Source organism: Prionailurus viverrinus, chromosome C2 (assembly GCF_022837055.1).
Source record: "Prionailurus viverrinus isolate Anna chromosome C2, UM_Priviv_1.0, whole genome shotgun sequence".
Classification (NCBI taxonomy): Eukaryota; Metazoa; Chordata; class Mammalia; order Carnivora; family Felidae; genus Prionailurus; species Prionailurus viverrinus.
In genome coordinates, this window is record NC_062569.1 from 152,781,417 (window position 1) to 152,801,543 (window position 20,127).

Consider the following 20,127-nt stretch of genomic DNA (forward strand, 5'->3'; position numbering starts at 1 on the left):
TCAGCAGGGGGCTCACTAGAGGCCTCGCAGGCAGCGGAACTCCCCACAGGGCCTTTGTGTGTACCACGCTGGGAAACAGCTGGTTCAAGTTTGCACACGGACCCTCCTCCGCCTTGTGGACACATGGGGGTTTCTGGTGCGTGAGGCTGGAGTGAAGAAAGGGGGAAGGCAGCGTGGCCACGGACTACCGAGGCCGAGAAATGACGTCCTGTGTCTACACAGCGTGCAGTTAGATCGGTGTCTACAGGAACCGTGCCCTCTGATACAGCAGTGGCCAAGCCAAACCCACAATTACTTCCCCGCGGGTTCGCAAGGCGGTGGTGCCTTTCTCTCCTGATTTTCTTTTATTATTTTTTATAGAGCTCTAGTATAATGGCAACAGATCTCATTTCGCCACTTGTGTTTCATTTCAGGAGCCTTGTGAGCACATACGGGCTGAGGTTTTGCAGAACTCCACCACTTGGTCAGGAGCTGGGCTCCACCCTCCTCCCAAAGCACTTGGCTTTTTCCTCCAAGGGCGACGGATGGACAGGGACAGCGAGGACCGTTCGCGAGGATGCCATTCTACATAGAAGGAGCTGGGTCACGTCCAGGCAAGACCCAAGCTGCAGAGCGCTCTCGTCCTGGGGGGTATTTGCACACTGGCACTCAGGGGCCGCAAAGGTATCCGCTCACATGTTGCAAAGTCCGGTTTTTGACTTACGTAAATGCCCCTGGAACTTGATCAAGTCGCGTGCGCGTTGCATGGGAGTCTGACTCGTGAAAGGTTCCAGCAATGACCATCAGAACAAGCTGCCGAGCTGGGGGCCAGGAGGTGTGCTTCTTTTCACGCTGCTGTCTCTAACGCCCCGGCACACCTGGCCTGGGGTTTCCAGGCTGGGGGATTTGGGGGGCGGCGGCTGCTGTCTCTGGAGGGATGCCGGGAGACGGGGTGTTTAGGAGCTATACCCCTGTCCCTTCTGCTCACGCAGAGGTGAACCATGCCTGCTCCACACTGCCCCCGCCGAGAACTCCCGCAGGGCAGGACCCCTGTCTCCCCGACCCTGCCTCCGCCCCTGACACCTCGTGTAGGGCTGCTACAGACAAGGGTCCATTCAAGGTCTCCAGAATGAAAACCAACCGAACGCAGGTCCACGTTCCCTATGATGGAGCTGGTGTGTGTAAATATCACACGGTGGGTCTGCAAAGTGTGCAGCCTGATCCGCAGTAATCTTGTATCCACTCGTCGGGCCCCCAGATGAAAGGAGCCTTAGCCACCCGACGGCAGCCTGTTGTGTTCTGAACAGCAGGTACTGCCTGGCCGCCCAGCTCTCAGTGCCCTGCAAGGTGCCAGTGAACCAACGATCTGATGTACAACACCCTCTACCATTTCCCATCCAGCGGGCTGAGCCCCTCAGTACAAGGAACTGGCCACCGGAGGGAATCCTTGGTTTGGAGGTCTGAGAGGAATGGCTCCACCAAGCCCTGCCCGGCACAGAGTCTGGGAACACCAGGTAGGGCCGGTTTCCTGCGTCTACTTGGCCAGGGCATCACGCCCAGTGACTTAAACCACCGCTAATCAAGGTGTTGCTGTAAGGATATTGCATAGATGTTGTTAGCATCTAGAATCCATTGACATTAAATAAAGGCACTTATCCTTCAGAATGTGGGTGGGCCTCATCTAATCAGTTGAAGGCCTAAAGAGCAGAAAACTGAGCTTATCCCTAAGGAAGAAGAAGTTCTGCCTCAGGACCACAGCAGCAGCAACTCCTGCCTGGGTTTTCAGCCCTCCAGCCTGCCCTACAGATCTCAGACTTGACCCACACAACTGCAAGAGCCAATTCCTTACAACAAATCTCTGCAGGGTCTAACCTATTGGTTGTTTTTCTGGAGACTTCAACTGACGCACCGGCCCAGGCAGCACACTCAACTCCAGCAGGCACACTGAGCTCTGGAAAGGACGGGCAGGAGCGCTGTATTTGTCTCTACTGCAAAGAGAGTCAGTGCATGTCACCCTCCTGTCTTTCCAGAACATTCTTGGGGGTGGGCAACGATGACACTTGGTGACCAGCTGCCATCTGTGTCATAGCTCCATTCCACAAGGCTTCGGCGGTTCTAGAAGCTCCTCCCTCCCTATATCACGCCAGCCCTGGATTTTCCATCAAAGAAGCGCACGGACCTTGATCAAAGCTAGATGGAGGCAGCCATGCTCCCTTCACCGACCTGCCTGACATAGCACTGTGGATCCAAGAAGAAGACAAGGGGAGCGACAGGACTGACTTGCCTCCCCCACCAAAACACATCACGGTTTGCTTCAAAAGCTGGAACTGCCTTTAAAAGTTCTGTGATGGGAACGTTCTGAGCAATCCTAGACTTTCTGAAGGCCTGAGAGGTACTAAAGTTTCCATTGTTCCCCCACAAGATAACCGTCCAGTTCCTCCCAGAACGACTGCATTTCCCAGAGAAGAGACCCACCTTTGCACCTGATGGGAACCGCCACAGGGCCTGCCCCAGTCAGGGGCTGAGGGAGGTGGAAGAAGCTTCCCGGGAGCCCTGTCCTTCTTGGGGACCCCGCCCCTTAGCCAGGCTCAGGGTTCCCGTCCCAAATCCCCGTGGGGACCTCCTTGGGCTGGGAAGGCTGGCCCACGGCCCCGGCCGGGCAGAAAATGGACGCTGGCTACAGAGAGGAAGCACAGGCCCGCCCCAGGGGAAATGGTGCTCACTTCTCCCACAAGACAGCGGGCTTCTTCTATTTACATATTTTGTTAAATTCACAAATAGCACCGGAAGAATAAGAGAAGGTTTTGTTTCTCCAACACCGTCCTCACCTCCTCACTCGGTCTCCTTCTGGGGCTGCTGAATCCAGCCTGGCAATTCCCAGAGCTGGTCGCAGGCCAGGCTCCTGGCAACATGGGCTAGGGCACGGCTCGCTCCACTTTTTGCTGCCTGGAAATCGTCTCAGTGCCCTTTGCCCGAAGTGTTCTCGCTCTCTCTCCCTCTCTCTCCCATACTCAGTGTCTCCCTAACACAGCCTTGCTCTAACACACACGTACGCACGCACACACACATGCACGCACGTGGTGATGTATTCCTTGCAGGTAGAAACCAGCCTTGGAAGAAGTGCTACGTACTCAGGGCTCACAGCAGGCTGACCAGTTAACGAGCAGGGGAAACATTCTATCAGACGGATAGGTTTACTGTGAAATAGCCACACGTAACCGTCAACTGCCTGGGCCAGGACTCCGCTATCCTGGACCCTCTGACGGCATTTTCTACCAGGGTCCTTTTGTCCTCGTGGGCGTCTAGAAATTACTGCCTTGCCGGGCCTATCTTGGCTTGAATTCCACTTAAAGGACCAGCTTCGTAGCAAGATTCAACATCAGAGCTATCTTCCCCCTCTTCCAGAAGAAGTGAGACGCACAGAGTGAACGGGCTTCTCGGAGCCGAGGAAAAACTCTTGCCGTCTCCCATCTCCCTGTCTGGCACGTCAGCCACACTGCGGACATTCTCTCTAAGGCCCTGTGACTTGGCACTTTCATCAACTAGGGGTTGACGCAATGGTTTCCAGTGCTTATAAAACATGACAATTATAAAAAGCGCATTTAGCACTGAAATATACGTGAAGCAAAAAGGGGGCCTATTATGGGCGCCGCGGAGTGGAAAATGCACTGGGTGTGGAGTCAGACGCCCTTGGTTTGAATCCAATTGCTCGAAGCTGGGATCTCAAGTTAGCCAGAAAATGGCTGAGCCTCAGTTTCCTCATCCATCAGATGGGGACAAGCATTCCTCACAAGGCTGCTTGGAGCATTCACAGCTCGCTGGCTGTACAGGGGCTTTGCGCGTTAACAAAGCACCAGAAAACGTGAGCGGTTCTTAGGACTCTCCGTCAGATCATGCGGCATCTAGAGGAAATGATCCTTTCTTTGTCCCGGGATCTTACGTTCTTTCCGAATACGCGTGGGGTATCGCGTCGCAATGGAAGCCAACTTTACTTTTCAAAACCGCGTCTGATGCAACGCTTTTGGGCACCGGGCGCACGGTCCCGCATTCGATAACATATGCGGTGAGACAGCGGCAGTGACAAAGTCAGGAAAGGGAGTACTTCACGCGTGCCGCCAGAACTTGGCTTCAAGCGTAAGGAAAGGCGAGAAGCAACGGCGCGCACCAAGAAGGCAGGGGTGGAGCGCGTATGAACTAGACCCACCAGCCAAGTCATATGGCCCGGACGTCACGCCGCACTGCCTGGCCACTAGCTCACACTCTCCCTCCATAAAAACATAAGCCGGCATTATTTTCCAGGCAATAAAACCCTCAGAGATGAACTCTGCCATATGTGGGCACGGCCCCCCTCCCGCAGAGCCCTCGTGCCTGGGAAACAGAATCGAGCACATCTTCAAAGGGAGCTCTTGGTAAATATACTACCCGTTTTACAACCTCTAGCCTTCACGCAAACCACTGGAGAACACATTTTCTCAGCCCGGCCCGATGTTACCGCGCAAGGGCCTCACTCGCGGCCACGATCCTTGGAGAAGCGCGACTCGTTTGCCTCTTCCAGGGGCAGGAAAACAGCGAAGCCGGGGAGAAGAGGGGCAGGGGCGTCTCCTTACCTTGAGCCGTTCACCTGGTTAGGGTTACACTCCATCTTGACGGTGACCCTGGCTGGAGGTTGAGACAGCCAGTCCTGCTGAGGGACGCGGGGGCTCATCTTGGATGTCTGTCCATAGTCGCCGGAGGAGGACGCGGTCATGTCCGTCTTGGCCAGGTGTGGTGTTCCGTAGGCACACTCGAACAATGACTGGTCCTCGCTCACGACCGATAGCGCTTCCTGAATGCCCAAAGAAACACACGTTCAGGACACGCCAAAGGACAGTCACGCTTCAAAGGGCTGCTGGCTTGCGAGCCATTTCTAACTGGGACCACATTTTAGGTAGTTGTCGTGGTGTCCACTTCTACCTTTGAGAAGAAAAAAGTAGCTGGGTTTCTTCCCTCCCGAACCGCAGCAGTTGGAAGCGGCCGGCCCAGAAAAACTTTCCTGCGGGTCTCCCAGCATCCCCGGCCTGACTGCCACAGTGCAGATAATACCCACTTTAATCTCAACTCAAGGAAGTTGAATTTCAAAGGTCTTAGAAGACATCCAATTGCTTGTGTCATTATTTGACAAATGCAATCTATAATTCAAGCAGACAGGGTACAGAATGGTCATGGAGATTAAAAAAAAGAAATGTGATGGAGAACACCTAAGCATCTGGCGAAATTGCCACATTCCCAGGAGGTTTCCAAGAGGAGACGCTTAGAAGAAAAGTAAAGGGAAGTGGGGCACCGAAGGACGAACGGACAAAGGTACGAATTTTTCCACTTCGAAGTTATTAGCTGAAATGGAGTTTCGAGCAGTGTTTCCATGATGGCGAACATCTGGATGATAAATGAACCAGAAAAAAAAAAAAAAGAAAAAAAGCTCTGAATTATCCAGATGCCTCCAAATACCAGGATGTTTAAAATATCTGGGATCACTGACGAGCTCTTTTTCTCCCTTATTTTCTATTAAGATCTTTGGTCCTTTGTGTGATTTGGTGCAAAGAAATAGAAAATACTCGTCATGGTTGGACCATTCTCGTGGGGCTTTAGGTCAAACAAGTGGCTGGCCTATGGCTACGCGTATATCCTATTCGCCAGATCGGCAAAGGCAAATTAGATCTGGACATTTCAACTGCTTGAATGATATACCGTGCTGCAGAAGGAATTGTGGGACAATCCAATTTTGGTTTCTCTAACAGAAACAAGAAATCCATGGGATACCTCATTTGTATTTCAGTCCTTGGGCATCCACAGTTATCGTTATCGACTGGCCAGAAGCAAATGCTGTTTGGGTCATACATTATTTTAAAGAAAAAATGGAAATTTTAGGGGTGCCTGGGTGGCTGAGTCGCTTAAGCGTCCGACTTAGGTCGCTCAGGTCATGATCTCATGGTTTGTGAGTTCGAGCCCCACATCGGGCTCGCTGCTGTCAGTGCACAACCCACTTCAGATCTTCTGTCCTCCACTCTATGTCTGCCCCTCTCCCCATGTGCCCTCTCTGTCTCTCTCTTTCAAAACAATAAATAAATAAATAATAAAGAAATAAACATTTTTTAAAAATGGACATCTTGGGACCTGGGGGCACAGTGGAGACTTTAGTCCCAACTGCTCATCCCCAAATGAGAGAATCTGAGGTCCAGAAAAGTCCAGAACTCACCTTAAAGGGAGCTGTGGAATTAGGGATAGATCGGACTTGTGTTTTACCTCCCACTGCCTCAGCCTACGATGATGCCTTTCTTATATCTCTCGGTTTGGGATACTGTTTACGTTAGCACTCCCTTATTTTTCTTCGAGTTGGTATTTCAGTAAATAAGGCCGCTCCCTGTTAGTAACAGAGACTTAGGAGGCAGCTTTTCGAAGATACAGACCTACCTCCTTGCAGAAGTATCAGGATTATTAGAGAACACGTGTAATTTCACAAAGCACCCCTCCCCACCCCGTGTGCACTCTGCCACCCGAGGACTAACCTCACAAGCACATGAACTTCACTGCCCGACAACACCGAGCTACGAATCAGCGAGTAGGAAGAACCAGCAGCAACAAACTCAGTGCTCTGGCCGTCAGAGTGGTGGCCAGGTGCCTGTGCATATATACACCCCACCACTCCCCACTTCTCAAAAATCCCTAGAATCACAGCTTGTGCCACTCGGGGGCAAGAGTCAGCTGGCGGTGGAAACAGTAACACAAAACGTACACAAGGACGGCTCGCGCCCGCCAGATGGCCACAATCGGACACGAGGAAGGAACAACAACAACAAAAAGGTAAGGCATCTTGAATCCACAGAAAATCCAAACACGTCAACAATAGACAACAGCGACACGAGGCAGCAGCTCCGAAGCTCTGGGCACAGGAGACGTCCAGGGGGACCCGAATTACATGGCTCTGTCTTCTGGTCCCAAGGGAGGGTAAAGGAATCTCACGACTCAAAATTCACAGGTGTGGCCTTACAAGTAAAATCAGCACCACGGGCTTAGCGTCGTAGTGATATTTTCAAAAAGACATCAATCCCAGCATCTTCGATAATTTCTGCAAAACTGAGTCTCCCCTCCCATAGCAGCACTTGGACAGAAAGGGTCCGCATGGTCAGAACAGGAAACGAGGCTGACGCCTGCCCCCCTCTCCCGCCTGGTCCTACAGACAAGACCCAGTTCAAGACCCAGTGCAAGGTTAGCGCCGGCTGCCCGGTGAAGAGAAACACGAATAAACGTGCGATTCGTATCAGAACTCGGCAGAAACAGGTGGGGGAGGAGGGACGGGCTAGGTTTTAAATTACAAGCGAGAAAGAAAGAGGTCGTGCCGACAAAAAGAGTCACAGCGTCAAAATATGAGTATACCTCCGAGATAAAGTAGAGTAGGGCTTCCCGTGACCAAACAAATGCGGCGTAAGATTTTAAAAAGTGGATCAAACTAGAAGAACTAAGACAAGGCTCCAGTGTGTGTTTGGAGAGGCAGGAACCCATTCTCACATCTGGCAAAGCATTATTTCAGCACATGGTTTTCTAAAGAAAGAAATCAAAGTTAATTGAGATCGATTTAGGGGAAGGAAAAAAAAAAACTTACAAAAGCCAAAGATAAGGGAGACACACATCTTTTCCTCATATCTTAAAGTTCTCCTCAAAGTTCACATTGCATAAAAAATGAGAAAGGTGGTGCAATTCGGAATATCAAAGGTTGCTTTTGTTCACTAGAGGAGAAAGAGCCCCAAAGTGAGGGAGGTTCAGGATAGGCATTTCAAGAAGGGTGAAATCGAAGCCACATTCTGGAAAGAGAGAGCAATAAAAACTTTCGCAGGCCCCGAAGTTATTATAACTGGACCAAGACCGCCAAACGCCTAGAATTAAGGACGGTCAGGAAAAGGAAACAAACAGAATCAATCTCTCTTCCTGTCTCTCGGTCTCTCTGTCTCTGTCTGCCTGTCTGTCTCTCTCTCTCTCTCTCTCTCACACACACACACACACACACACACACATGCCCATGTAGCACATTTTCGCAACAGGAGAGTAAAAAGAGGCCAAAGGCTGGTTGTCAGAGACCCCCTTCGACAAGGATCGTCACTAAAAGTAACCGCCCTTTGGAAGAAAACAAGCAAGAGACACTACAGACCAGCAGTGTTTCTTTGTCCATCCATTTGACTTAGTGACATCGTCCCTTTGGCTCGGTGTGAATGACAAAGGCTGATGTGAAGGATTCGCCCCCTCCCTGCTTGGCGGCTCTGGGACTTCAAAGAGGGAGAGGATCTCGCCCGGCAGGATTAAAACCAGAACAGAGCTCTGAACACAGGCTGGTAACCAGGAACACATGAGTCCCTCAACTCCAGCTCCGCAAGGGACTCCTGGCCTTGGCTGACGCTGTCCCTGCTTCCCTCCTCGTCCGTGGCCACCTCACCTACCTACCTGCCTACCTGCCTGGGGTGTCAGGAGATGCCTTAGTTAACATGCATAGGCTATGCTCTCAGAACGTTCGGGCAGCCGCAGGACTTGGGGACTGCTGGGGTTGCCTTATAACGGAGAACTCAAAAAAAAGTCAAAACCTGGCAGAAATGTGGCATAATAATTTAATATGCCTGCCTCTATGTTACTATAAAAAGAGCTGAACTTTAGATTGGTGTGTGGGGGTGTTTTCTCTGTGGCTCCAGGAAAGTTGGGATATTCCAATGTGGCAAGTGACACACGACCAACCTCGTTTTTTACGAACTTATGAGACGCACATAAATTCTAAGCAAATTGCCCCCAACTTAAAGGTAGTGCTGTATTAGGGCTACGGTGTTTATTTCAAATGAGTGTACTCAGTGCACCAATAACATACGAGGACCATTCTTTTGGAGTTTGGTCATGGGCTAAGAGTCAACTGATCGTTCCAGAAGCTGGGGAGTTCTCACCCAGATGATATTTCATAGTGTGAGCCTAAAATTCGATTTGTCTTCTTTAAAAACATTTTTTAATGTATTCATTTTTGAGACAGAGAGAGAGAAAGAGAGAGAGAGCGCGCATGACCCGGGGAGGGACAGAGAGAGGCGAAGCCACAGGATCCGAAGCAGGTTCCAGGCTCCAGGCTTCGAGCTGTCAGCACAGAGCCCGACGCGGGGCTCGAACTCACAGCCCATGAGATCATGACCTGAGCCTGAGTTGGATGCTTAACTGACCGAGCCACCCAGGAGCCCCACGCTTTATTTTCAAGTAACTAGATTTGGGTACGGCAAAGGATCCAAATGCTTACGTTCAAAAGATAATAATGAAAAGTGGAATGTACTTTGTAAGCGCACTGACATTTTCACCAGAAGACATCGGGGATCCTGAAACAGATGCATTCCTTTCTCTACCAGATGAGTATTTTGAGAGGCTCCTACATTTCAAGTAAAAGAATTAGAAAATAAGGCCTGGGCTCCTCTTTGCTTCTAATTTTGTGACCCCCCTCCCCCCACGAGGGTTAAAAGTACTACATTGTTAATCCAGAGAACCCAACATACTTAGATTGTCATGAAATCTGGGAGTGAGTCACAGGATGATCAGCCCTCCTCCATAACCGAAGCAAGCGAGACAGAGAGACAAGTCCTTACGTGGTTTTCAAAAATCCGAGAAACATCCAGAACTCAGCGTCCACAGAACTGGATTCCCAAACCCATGTCTCTCCGGCTTCCTCAAGTGTCATGTGCCTCCAGGAGTTAGGAAAAACAAGTGGAAAACGTAAGTGAAACAAACACGCTAAATAAGATTACGGTCGTGCCTTGGAGAACATTCTCAACGAAGTTCTTGCTGTCACAACCCGGTGTCCGTTCCAGGAAGCCAGTGTCATCTGAAATCAGGAGCCAGTCTTTTCCACGGGGGTTCTCAAACCCGCGGCACCCCAATACAAAACTCTTCCTTCAACGTCTCCCACACAGAGCCAAGCAGAATCTGGGGCATCCCGTAACTCCACACCCTGCAAGGAGTGCGGTATCTTCTGGCCACTTTTCTCTGGATTCACAAACAGCTGCTCCATCACAAAATAGCCAGGTTGCCCTGGGAATGAAGCGCTCCGCATGCACATTCTTTTAAGCCCTATGCCACTGACTACACCGTTTTCCACATTTTCCCAGCTCTGAAATCTGGATGCATCTTACAGTCAACGGCATGCCGCTGGCTTGCTTACTCATGTCTTTCCCCTTGGTGGCAGACGAAATGTTGGTTCATTTTATAACCAGTGCCATCTTAAATTTATGAAACATGGTCATTCAGTTCTGACAGCAACCCCGTAGGGTCAACCGCCACTCACGCCCCAGGACAAGAAACCAGGCCTGAGAAGAAGAGGGACGTCAGTAAGGAGGGCCAAGTAGAGGCAGGGTCTGGGGCTCTGGGGAGAATCCCTCCCCAAGGCTGCACCCTCACCACTGCCCGGATGTCCGAGAAGGAAGGAAGGCTGGGCTAATGGAGGCCACGTGCAGAGCGCGTCCCTACCCGGTCTTGTCACGGCCGTGGAAAGAGCAGGGCTGTTATCACAGTAAGAGATGGGACCACCTAGAAAGACAGAGGCTATAGACGGACTCAGTGGGAGAGGGTGAAGAAATAAATGCCCAGAATCTCACGATTTACGACGGAATTAAAGCATCAGGAGAGGAAAGGAACCTCTACATACAAAAGGCTCTCCCATGAGCTTAAAAGCTATGCAGCAACAGGCCCCAGATGCATTTCAGTATTTCTTTTCTTTTTGCTAATGTTTATTTATTTTTGAAAGAGAGAGAGAGGGGGGGACAAAGTGTGAGTGGAAAAGGAGCAGAGAGAGAGGGAGACACAGAATCCGAAGCAGGCTTCAGGCTCCGATCTGTCAGCACAGAGCCCGATGCGGGGCTCAAACTGGCGAACCGTGAGATCACGACCTGAGCCGAAATCGGATGCTTAACCGACTGAGCCGCCCAGGCGCCCCCATTTCAGTATTTCTTAGATAATCAACAGAGCTGTTGTTTTCTTTGGTTAATCATATTATTCAGACTTAAACTGAGGGCCATGTATCGGGACGCGTGCATCCTGGGTGGATGCCTGACTTCTCTTGGTGAATAATACACAGGAAAAACAGGGCAAGTAGGAACCCCATTTACAAATACGCTACAGCCAGCAGCACGTGGTGGCCTTGTATGGGTGTCTAGAGACCTAATGGTATTGGAAAACTCTTATTAGGTTGTCTCAAGCCCGATTGTGTATAGCTTCTCTTCAAGGCAGACCCCCTGCCATAGATGCTTCTGGAAAGTCACTTCCTGCTCACATTTGGGAGAGAAAAAAGCAACAGTACACTTAGAGAAGACCTCCACCACCACCTCCCACCACCATTCACCCAACACCCACATACCAATCGCGTAGGACTTATTCTGAATGTGTATGTTTTTGCATTCAGATACAACCAACATCTCATGTCATAAGAAGCTTCATCTGACCAGTGGGCCTTTTCATTATGACACACACAAGAAGCCAAGCATGAAGTTACAGATGGGGGTGAATCACTGTTGCCCTCTCCTGATATTCTTTTTAACTCTTCGGTGCGGGAAACATTAAAACCATATATTAAACGCAGCATCTAGCTCTGTGTCACGTTTTTCTCATTTAACACATTGCTATTTGAGTCCTTCGAAAAATATAAAAAATATTGGATTAACCTCAAAGGGAACATGCACATAGGCAAACGAAGTCCATTTGAAGAGCGTATTTCTCCAACATGGTGTTGTTTCAGTATCAGACAAGTTGACAACATGTGATACCAGCTCGAGACCCAGGACTGGGGTGGAGATAGGGAGATTCATCCAGATGTGTGTATACACGCTGACACACACAGATATACACCCACCTATCCGTCTACAATCCATCCACCCATCCATCCACCCATCTATCTCCTAACATTATCATTATTCACAGGGCACATGAAAAAGACTTTCACATATTCCTCATCTCTCAGAAGACTCATGGGGCAGATGTTGCATAGATGACACAGAGAACCTGAACTCTCTCTTTTCCATCTTTCCTCATTCCTTCCTTTCTCGTCTAGAGGGTGCCTCCCTCTGTTCAGCATATCCCTTCAGAAAACACTGAGCTAGAGACAGCCCCCTCAGGACCCCCTGTAGAATTTCCCTGCTCTGAACTCACTGGATTTCTCTTTGGCTCTGGGCAGGTCTAAGGTGACCCCGGGAATTCTCTTTGCTCAGATACCTGTCTCCCAGCTCCCACATTTATTAAAATATAAGCATTTTCAGGGCGGGATCATTTATACATTTGGTACTACATCACAAGAGCTTCTTAACATCACGTTTGCTGATGTTCATATTAACCATTAAAGTCATGAAATCAGGGCGTCGGGCGGCTCAGTCCATTAAGTGTCCGACTTTGCTTAGGTCATGATCTCACAGTTTGTGGATTCGAGCCCGCATTGGGGTCTGTGCTGACAGCTCGGAGACTGGAGCCTGCTTCAGATTCTGTGTTGCCTTCTCTCTCTCTCTGACCCTCCCCGCTCTCACTCTGTCTCTCAAAAATAAATTAAAAACAAAAAGTTTTTAAAAGTCATGGAATTATATTACAGCCCAATCACAATGCAATAAGTGGGGTCCCAAAACTTCTATCCCATCGCAATGAGGGATCCACGTTTGTGAGATCAATGGATTTTGCATCCAACGGCCAGGAATCCAGAGGCTAACCGTCCCTGGCAACACGTCTGTAGTCACCCGCACGGAGCATCGCAGGGTCTTGCCTTAAATCTGCAGAGGCATAAACTGGGGACCCTATGTAGCCAGGCACATACAAATAAAATAAGGCTTACTGGAAATTAAAATCTCCAATGCAACAGAGAAGCATTCATTGCGGAGCAGAAATCCTAGAAATATTGTGGAAGACCAGAGCTTTGCAGAAAAACTTCAGAGAAAGAATAGTTAGGTCTCACGCAACGAAGACTAGATTTCAGCGAACCTTGAGGAATTAGAAAAACCCGGCACACATAATTTTAAAATGACTTCTATTTCCTTGACCAGGGCTGTGCAGGATGCCCTCTGAAACATCGGAGAGAACCGAAGGAGACTCTTTCTGTCAGCAACGGAAGGGTGAAGGGTGCATGGTTTCAGATGTGCAGGAGTTGCGTCCTGAAGACTGACCACCCAGCCCAAGGCTGGAGTTGACTACAGTATCTGGAGCGTTCTTATCACAAAAACAAACAAATAAAGAGGGAGGGAGGAAACTTTTTGGGGCGATGGATGCATTTGTGGTGGAGACTGTGGTGTGGTTTCATTGGTGGATACTCTTCTTGGACTCATTAAGTGGTACACGTGAAATACGTATGGCTTTCTGTGTGTTAATCAAGCCTCAATAAAAAGGTTAAGAAAAAAAAAAAGGAACAATGTGTAAGTGATGTTAATAGCTTCTTTGTTCTCCTACAAAGAAACGTATTTTTTCCCATAGGCTTCTTTCCTTCTTTAGAGATGAACTAAAAGTATAAAAACATGTGTGGAAGCATCCTGTTTATAAGTTTTAGGTCGGAGGAAATGCAAAGATCACCATGACTGCCCCTGTAGACCTCCTGCGCCCCCTGAGTTTGGTGGGGCTTTCGTTCGATGTTCCTTTTTGTTTTCCTAATCACTGCCGTCACCTAACGGTCAGAGGGTATGCATCCAAAGCCTTCATCTTATTTTTATCTAGTTTTATTTTTCGGTAATCCATTGGCGATGAAAAGAGAACTTTGGGAACCGCTTCCTGCTCCAACTGCCACAAGGAGCTTGCTGAGAGCTTGTTAGAGATGCAGATTCTGGTCCCCAGCCCTGCGAACAGTCCACTCCACAACATGGGCATACTACATCCTCACATGGGCAAGTTCAAATACAGCTGCCTCACCCTTGTCGGAGTCTTGATTTTTTCAACTGTAAAGACGACATTAATCACAGGTGCCCACCTTCCAACCAGGGATGTTAACTGGACTCGGTGAGCTAGGATGTGGAAAAGGTTTATAAACTTTCCTGTTATGTTTCAATTATTATCACATTCTAGAAAGTTGACGAGACTGACCCAAATGCTCCACGTGGTTCAAGCCATGGTTTGGATTACCCCTTCCTAGTCATGTGGTTCTAACAAGCCAGATGCCCGAAAAGTATAAAGTCTCTTACGTGTAAGTAGTCACTTCTCTTTGTAAAAACTAGTTTTGAAAGTCATGTGCCTTTATCTCACGGGGGGAGAGCACAAGCTAACACCTCTTCTTTTGATGTTAAGAGGACATTAGTCACTCTAGCCCCATGTGATTTCACCTTTTTGGTCCCTGATCAGTTCTTGCAGAGTTTTCAGTTGTAGTTCTACATTAGTTTGTTTGGTATTAATAAAACACAAGCTTCGTGTGAGAAGGGATCTGGGTCTTCTGGTCAAAACTGTAGCCTCAGCTTCTGGTACATTCCTTGGCAGGCTGTTGGCATTCTTTATATGATGACTAAATGATGGATGGGTGAATGGATGAGTAGATAAATGCACAGGTGGGTGGGTGGATGAATAGATGGATAGATGGGTGGATGGATAGATGGATGGATGGATAGATGGATGGGTGGATGGATGGATGGATGGATGGTGGATGGATAGATGGATGGATGGATGGATGGTGGATGGATGGATGGAGATACCATGTTCTTACAACATAATCTGTATTTCTTTCCCCAAAATAGCCCATGGCACACAACTGATATTCCTCAAACTCCCAAAAAGTTCTTCTCTTCTGGGATGTGGGATCCCTGATGTTTTTTATTTTAACTTTCCCTAAAAGCTCATGAGTTTTTAATAAACTTGTACAAGGACGTGTTCCTACAGCAGCTTTGCTAAGAAACTCGTGGGATGATGCTATCCTTCTGATTTTTGAAGCTTACTCACCCAGCTTGGAATGCAGGTGATTCAGGTTTCAAGAGGCACAGAGGATTCTCAGAACAGCACCCCAGGCCCACAGGGGGACACAGTCTTTTGCTGTCACAGTCTGTCGGAACGGTCTTTTTCTGAGCACCAAGGGAGGGATGGTATGTCACCCCTCTCGTGTGCAGAAGGAGCTCCATGTGAAATACAGGCAGCCCTCTGCTTGGCCTTTGCAAACCACACATGTGCACACTAAAAATACAGTGCAGTGCACATCTGGGATGTGTCTCCTCCGTGAATCTCTGACACATGGATTCATTGTTTTCGATAAAATTCCAAGAATTCTATTCATGAGAAAGTTCTGGCACAATGGAAAACCCTGGCAAGCGCAAGATAGGAACAGCAGATGTCCCGGCCTCCACCCACAGTGCTGCCGCTGCTGGCTCAGCTTGTTTCCATCAGGTTTCTATCTCGTGCCTGCAAACTTCTAATCCGAGCCTCTCTCTAAAAGGAGCGTGAGAGCAGCCTTACATTCAAAACAAAGTTGATGGGGCGCCAGGGTGGCTCGGTCGGCTGAGCGGCCGACTCTTGATTTCGGCTCAAGTCGTGACCCCAGGATCGTGGGATCGAACCCATGCTTAGCTCAGAGCCCGCTTTAGATTCTCTCTCTCTCTCTCCCCCTCTGTCCTTCTCCCCCACTCATGCTCTCTCTCTCTCTCTCTCTCTCTCAAATAAAACATAAATAAATAAATAAATAAATAAATAAATAATTGATGCAGTTCCTTCCAAACGTGTGAGAGCAGATTTGACCCGCAAGTGCCCACTGGGGCACATGGGGGTTTAACAGAACAGCAAGAATGTAGGGTCCCTGGTTCCAGATGTAGCCACCCACTCAGTGCGGCCACTCGGTGAGGCCCAGCCCTGGGGCCACCACTCCTTAGGTCTGAAATGAGGGCCTGCTCTTCTGATGTTTCCTAAGGTCCCTTCTTGTACCCAAATAAAATCTATTTTATTTAACTAGTGACATTCTCTTCCTGCCATGGCCACAAGGCAAGCTCCACCTTCTCTATCTGTGACTGCCTTTCTCTACCTCTGAGCAGATGTTGGGGGGGTGGGGGGAGTGTCGGCGGAGGTCTCCCCTAGGCGCATCTAATCTACCACTTGTGCGGTTGTCAAAAAGTTTTTATAAGGTCAAGTTAGAGGTTAGCTTTAGGCTCCGTTCCTGCAGCCCCAGATTTGAATTGCTCACGTCCCACGAACATCTTCCTTGCTCACCGTGAGAAGGTAGGCGAGACCCTGAGAACTCATTTCACGTCTTCAGGTGTGGTTAGGATGTCATCTCCTGCATGGGGACTCTAGGGCCGTTTGGCACATCAATCACACCAATGATAACAAAGTAAGGTTCTACTAACCAAAGCCTTACAGAAGCCAGGACGAGCAGGTGAGGAAGTCGAGCACATGTACGAAGCCCCCACGACTATCAAGGTCCAAAGACCTCCCTCCCTTCCTTACCATCCCCATTCTCGAATAATTGTCGGCACAGACCACATACTGTATACAGCAGACCCGAACGTGGACACTTTCTCCTTCTTAGACACCGACTCCCGCTGTGGAAAGAGCCAAGCGCTCCCCCACTGCGAGGGTCTCATCCCTGCCAAGCTCCTGCTTCGGCTCTGTGAGTAATGATGCCTCCCTCCCCGGGGCCGGGAGGCTAAGCCTGTACTCTGCAGAGATTTTCCAGTACATAAATCTGCCCTAGTTTCTGCACAGGAAGGAGACCAAGTAGCCAGGGTATCATAACCTTTGTTCATGCTCGGGGCTGACCTCATTCTTATCCCATGATGTAGTCTGGAACACCAGGGAGCACCCTGTCATCGGAACACTTTTCACGCACCAACAAGCTGGCCGCAGCGAGACTTGATTTTTACGACTCTGGGAGTGTTGATCTCAAAACCTACTGCACTTGAGTTATTCACTGTAAACTTGCCCGACAATTTCAAACCACACATACATATATCATACCCAACGGGGCTCTCTTGGGAGTCCGCCCTGCACCCCTCTGTAAATTGGTCTACGTTAGAAGTCAGAATCGCTCTTTAAAACTCTGTAGATCCATTCATACCCAAACCAGTCTAACTTGCAGAACAGCAGGTGGCCTGAAACTTTTAATGAGGCCTACACAAGGGTCTAAATCTCGGTTTTTGGATTGGCTCTTTATTTGGAACCTCTTCACTTACTGTACTGAATCCTCATGGAGAAAACAGACCCACTGATGTCCGTGGGCCCATCTTTTCCATGCAGAGGAGGAGGCTTCCAGGGCTCAGGCCCATGCTGAACACAAAGACGCCTGCTGGATGGGTGAGAGGTGGGCACCTGCCTCCCCAGCCCCGTGGCCGGTGCAGAGCAAGCTCCCTTCGGAAGGGTGGGGTTTTATGTCACTCACCCACTAGGTTTGCGTAACGAGCCTTTGTGCATATCACCCCTCTACTGTCTGCTTCTGGAACAAAAGATGATTTGCCTTCCCTGTCTTCTAACCCGGCAGAGGGCGCAGATCGCTACCGTAAGCACAGGCGCCCTTGAAATCGATTTAAAAATTAAAACGAGGTATACGGAGCTGTGTAACTGGAAGTCACAAAGCCACTTCCGCCCCTGTTCCATCCGGCGCCACGAGCTCCTGATCCCAAACTGAACAGACATGGCCCCCTCTAGAGTCCCCGTCAAGCCAGGGGCCAGACGGGCCCCCCTGGGCCCTGACATCCGAGGCTGGACTGTAACTCGTGCCTCTGACGCTGACGCAGAACTGTCCCAATCGCGACGCGCTCCCACAGAACCCATCCTGGCGCGCGGGGCTCGCTCCCATCCGCTGGGTTCTCGCTCCTGTGAATATCGCCAACCTTCACCTTTGCTTCCGCGCAGAAGAGCATCTGTGTGTCAGCGGGCGGGGGCGACGAAAACAGCCATGCCTCGTCAAGTTTCTGGTAGCTCCTTAAGGCACCCTCGTTCCCGCGGGCTCCTCAAACCTGGCGTCGCGGGCAGAAGTGGCCTTGCCGGGCAACGCGCTCTCAGTGGCGCCTTCAGATCTACGCTGGCCCGCGTTCTCTCTCTTACCCCCACTCAAGGGCAGGCAACAGACAACCTTTATAATTCAAACTAAGTAAGTGCGTAACTTGTGGAGGGAATCCGAACCTTGCTTTTCAAAGGCTGATGCTGGAATCAGTAGCAGCGGCAGCAGCGGGGACCCCTGTTATGTACACAGACCAACCCCCCCAGATGCCTTCCTTCCTGAAAGGCACGAATAGTTTTCACCTCGTAAGGGACATTCTTTCTCTCTTTGAAGTTCTACTATTTTCAAAACGGAGTGTGACCCGAACGCACGTATTGTGCGCGCTGCGTATACACCACAAGCCACACGTAACGAGACGTTATACCCACCGCCTGTCGCCTATGCGACGAGAACTCCCCTTATCATCACACACGGAAGCTTTGGGAACTCAGGATACCTGCTTCTCACTCAGAGGGCCTGGACCTGGCGTTTTTGAGAGATTTTGCACATGTAAGAGATACCGCATCGAGGCTTCCCCCACCCATCTCGGCCACCTCTTAAAAAGGGGAGCCCTCAGGGAAACCAACCTCTGCCAGTCAAAATGAACGACAAAGGGGTGCCTGGGTGGCTCAGTCAGCTAAGCTTCTGGCTTCGGCTCAGGTCATGATCTCGCTGTTCATGGGTTCGAGCCCCGCGTCAGGCTCTGTGCTGACAGCTCGGAGCCTGGGGCCTGCTTCGGATTCCGTGTCTCCCTCTCTTTCTGCACCGGCAAACCCCCACCCCCCCATGCTCATGCTCTGTCTCTGTCTCTCAAAAATAAATAAATGTTAAAAAAAAAATTTTTTTAGGGGCGCCTGGGTGGCTCAGTCGGTTAAGCGTCTGACTTAAGCTCAGGTTATGATCTCGTGGTCTGTGGGTTTGAGCCCCACGTCGGGCTCTGTGCTGACAGCTCAGAGTCCGGAGCCTGCCTCGGATCCTGTGTCTCCCTCTCTCTCTGCCCCTCCCCCACTCATACTCTCTCTCGCTCTCTTTCAAAAATAAATCAACATTAAAAAAATAAGTACCACAGACTGGGCAGCTTCAACAAGAGTAACTGATACTCTCACAGCTCTGGAGGCTGAACATCCAGAATCAAATTGTTAGCAGAGCTGGTTCCTTTCCAGGGCTGTGAGGGAGGGATCTGCTCCAGGCCTCGCTTCTTGGCTTGTAGATGGCTGTCTTCTCCCCGCCGCTTCACTGAGTGTATGTGAGTCTCGTGTCTCGGACAAGTTTCCCCTTTTTATAAGGACACCGGCTATGTTGGACGAGTCTGATGACTTCGTCTTTACTTGAAAACAAATGTGAAGACTGGCTCTCCGAACAAGGTCACATTCTGAGGTTATGGGGATTAGGACTCTCATACATGAATACGGGGGCACGGTTCAGCCTGTAACGATCTGTAAGCTCCCAGAGAGCAGAGAATATGTCCACTTCGTTCATGGCTGTACCCCACCCACCTAGCACAGTGGGAGGTACAAGACTAAGCCTGGTGGGTCAGTAGTTCTCAAAGTGTGTTCCAGGAACCTCCTGGGGTCCCAAGACCCTTCCAGGCAGTCTGCTGGTCCACGCTATTTTCGTAACATACTAAGATGTTATCTGCCTTTTCCATTCTGAGCCTCTCACCAGAGTGCAATGAAGTTTTCCAGAGACTGCAGGACATGTGATATCACAGCAGATTGAACACAGAAGCAGATACGAGAACCCAGCTGTCTTCTATTAAGCCAGACCTTAAAGAGATTTACAAAAATATAGAACAATGCCACTCTTCTCCCTAAATAGAGCTATTTTTCATAGAAATCTGTTCTCTACAGTAATACATAATGAGTTTATTACCATTATTGTAAAATGAATTCACAGGGGCGCCTGGGTGGCTCAGTCGGTTAAGTGGCCGACTTCGGCTCAGGTCATGGTATCGCGATCTGTGAGTTCGAGCCCCGCGTCGGGCTCTGTGCTGACAGCTTGAAGCCTGGCGCCTGCTTCAGATTCTATGTCTCCCTCTCTCTCTGCTCCTCCCCTGCTCACGCTGTCTCTCTCTATCTCTCAAGAATAAATAAACATTAAAAAAATAATATTGAATAAATAAATAGAATGAATTCATGAATAAATGTTTTTCGAAAACATCTTAGTTTTTATTTCTAATTCAGTAAATGTCAGCAGATATAACC

The 20,127-nt window shown here is 49.5% G+C and overlaps 1 protein-coding gene across 5 annotated transcripts in view; it reads right to left on the bottom strand.

Annotated features, from left to right (window-relative positions):
- ERG (ETS transcription factor ERG) overlaps positions 1–20,127 on the bottom strand; it is a 250,015-nt gene that overhangs the window by 56,861 nt on the left and 173,027 nt on the right. For 4 of the 5 annotated variants that reach the window (XM_047875272.1, XM_047875270.1, XM_047875268.1 and 1 more), the window contains one exon: positions 4,587–4,804. In XM_047875272.1, the coding sequence (XP_047731228.1) occupies positions 4,587–4,804 (218 nt within the window). Of the gene's footprint in view, positions 1–4,586; positions 4,811–6,601; positions 6,608–20,127 lie in introns of all 5 variants that reach the window. The other variant, XM_047875271.1, reaches the window with a different exon arrangement.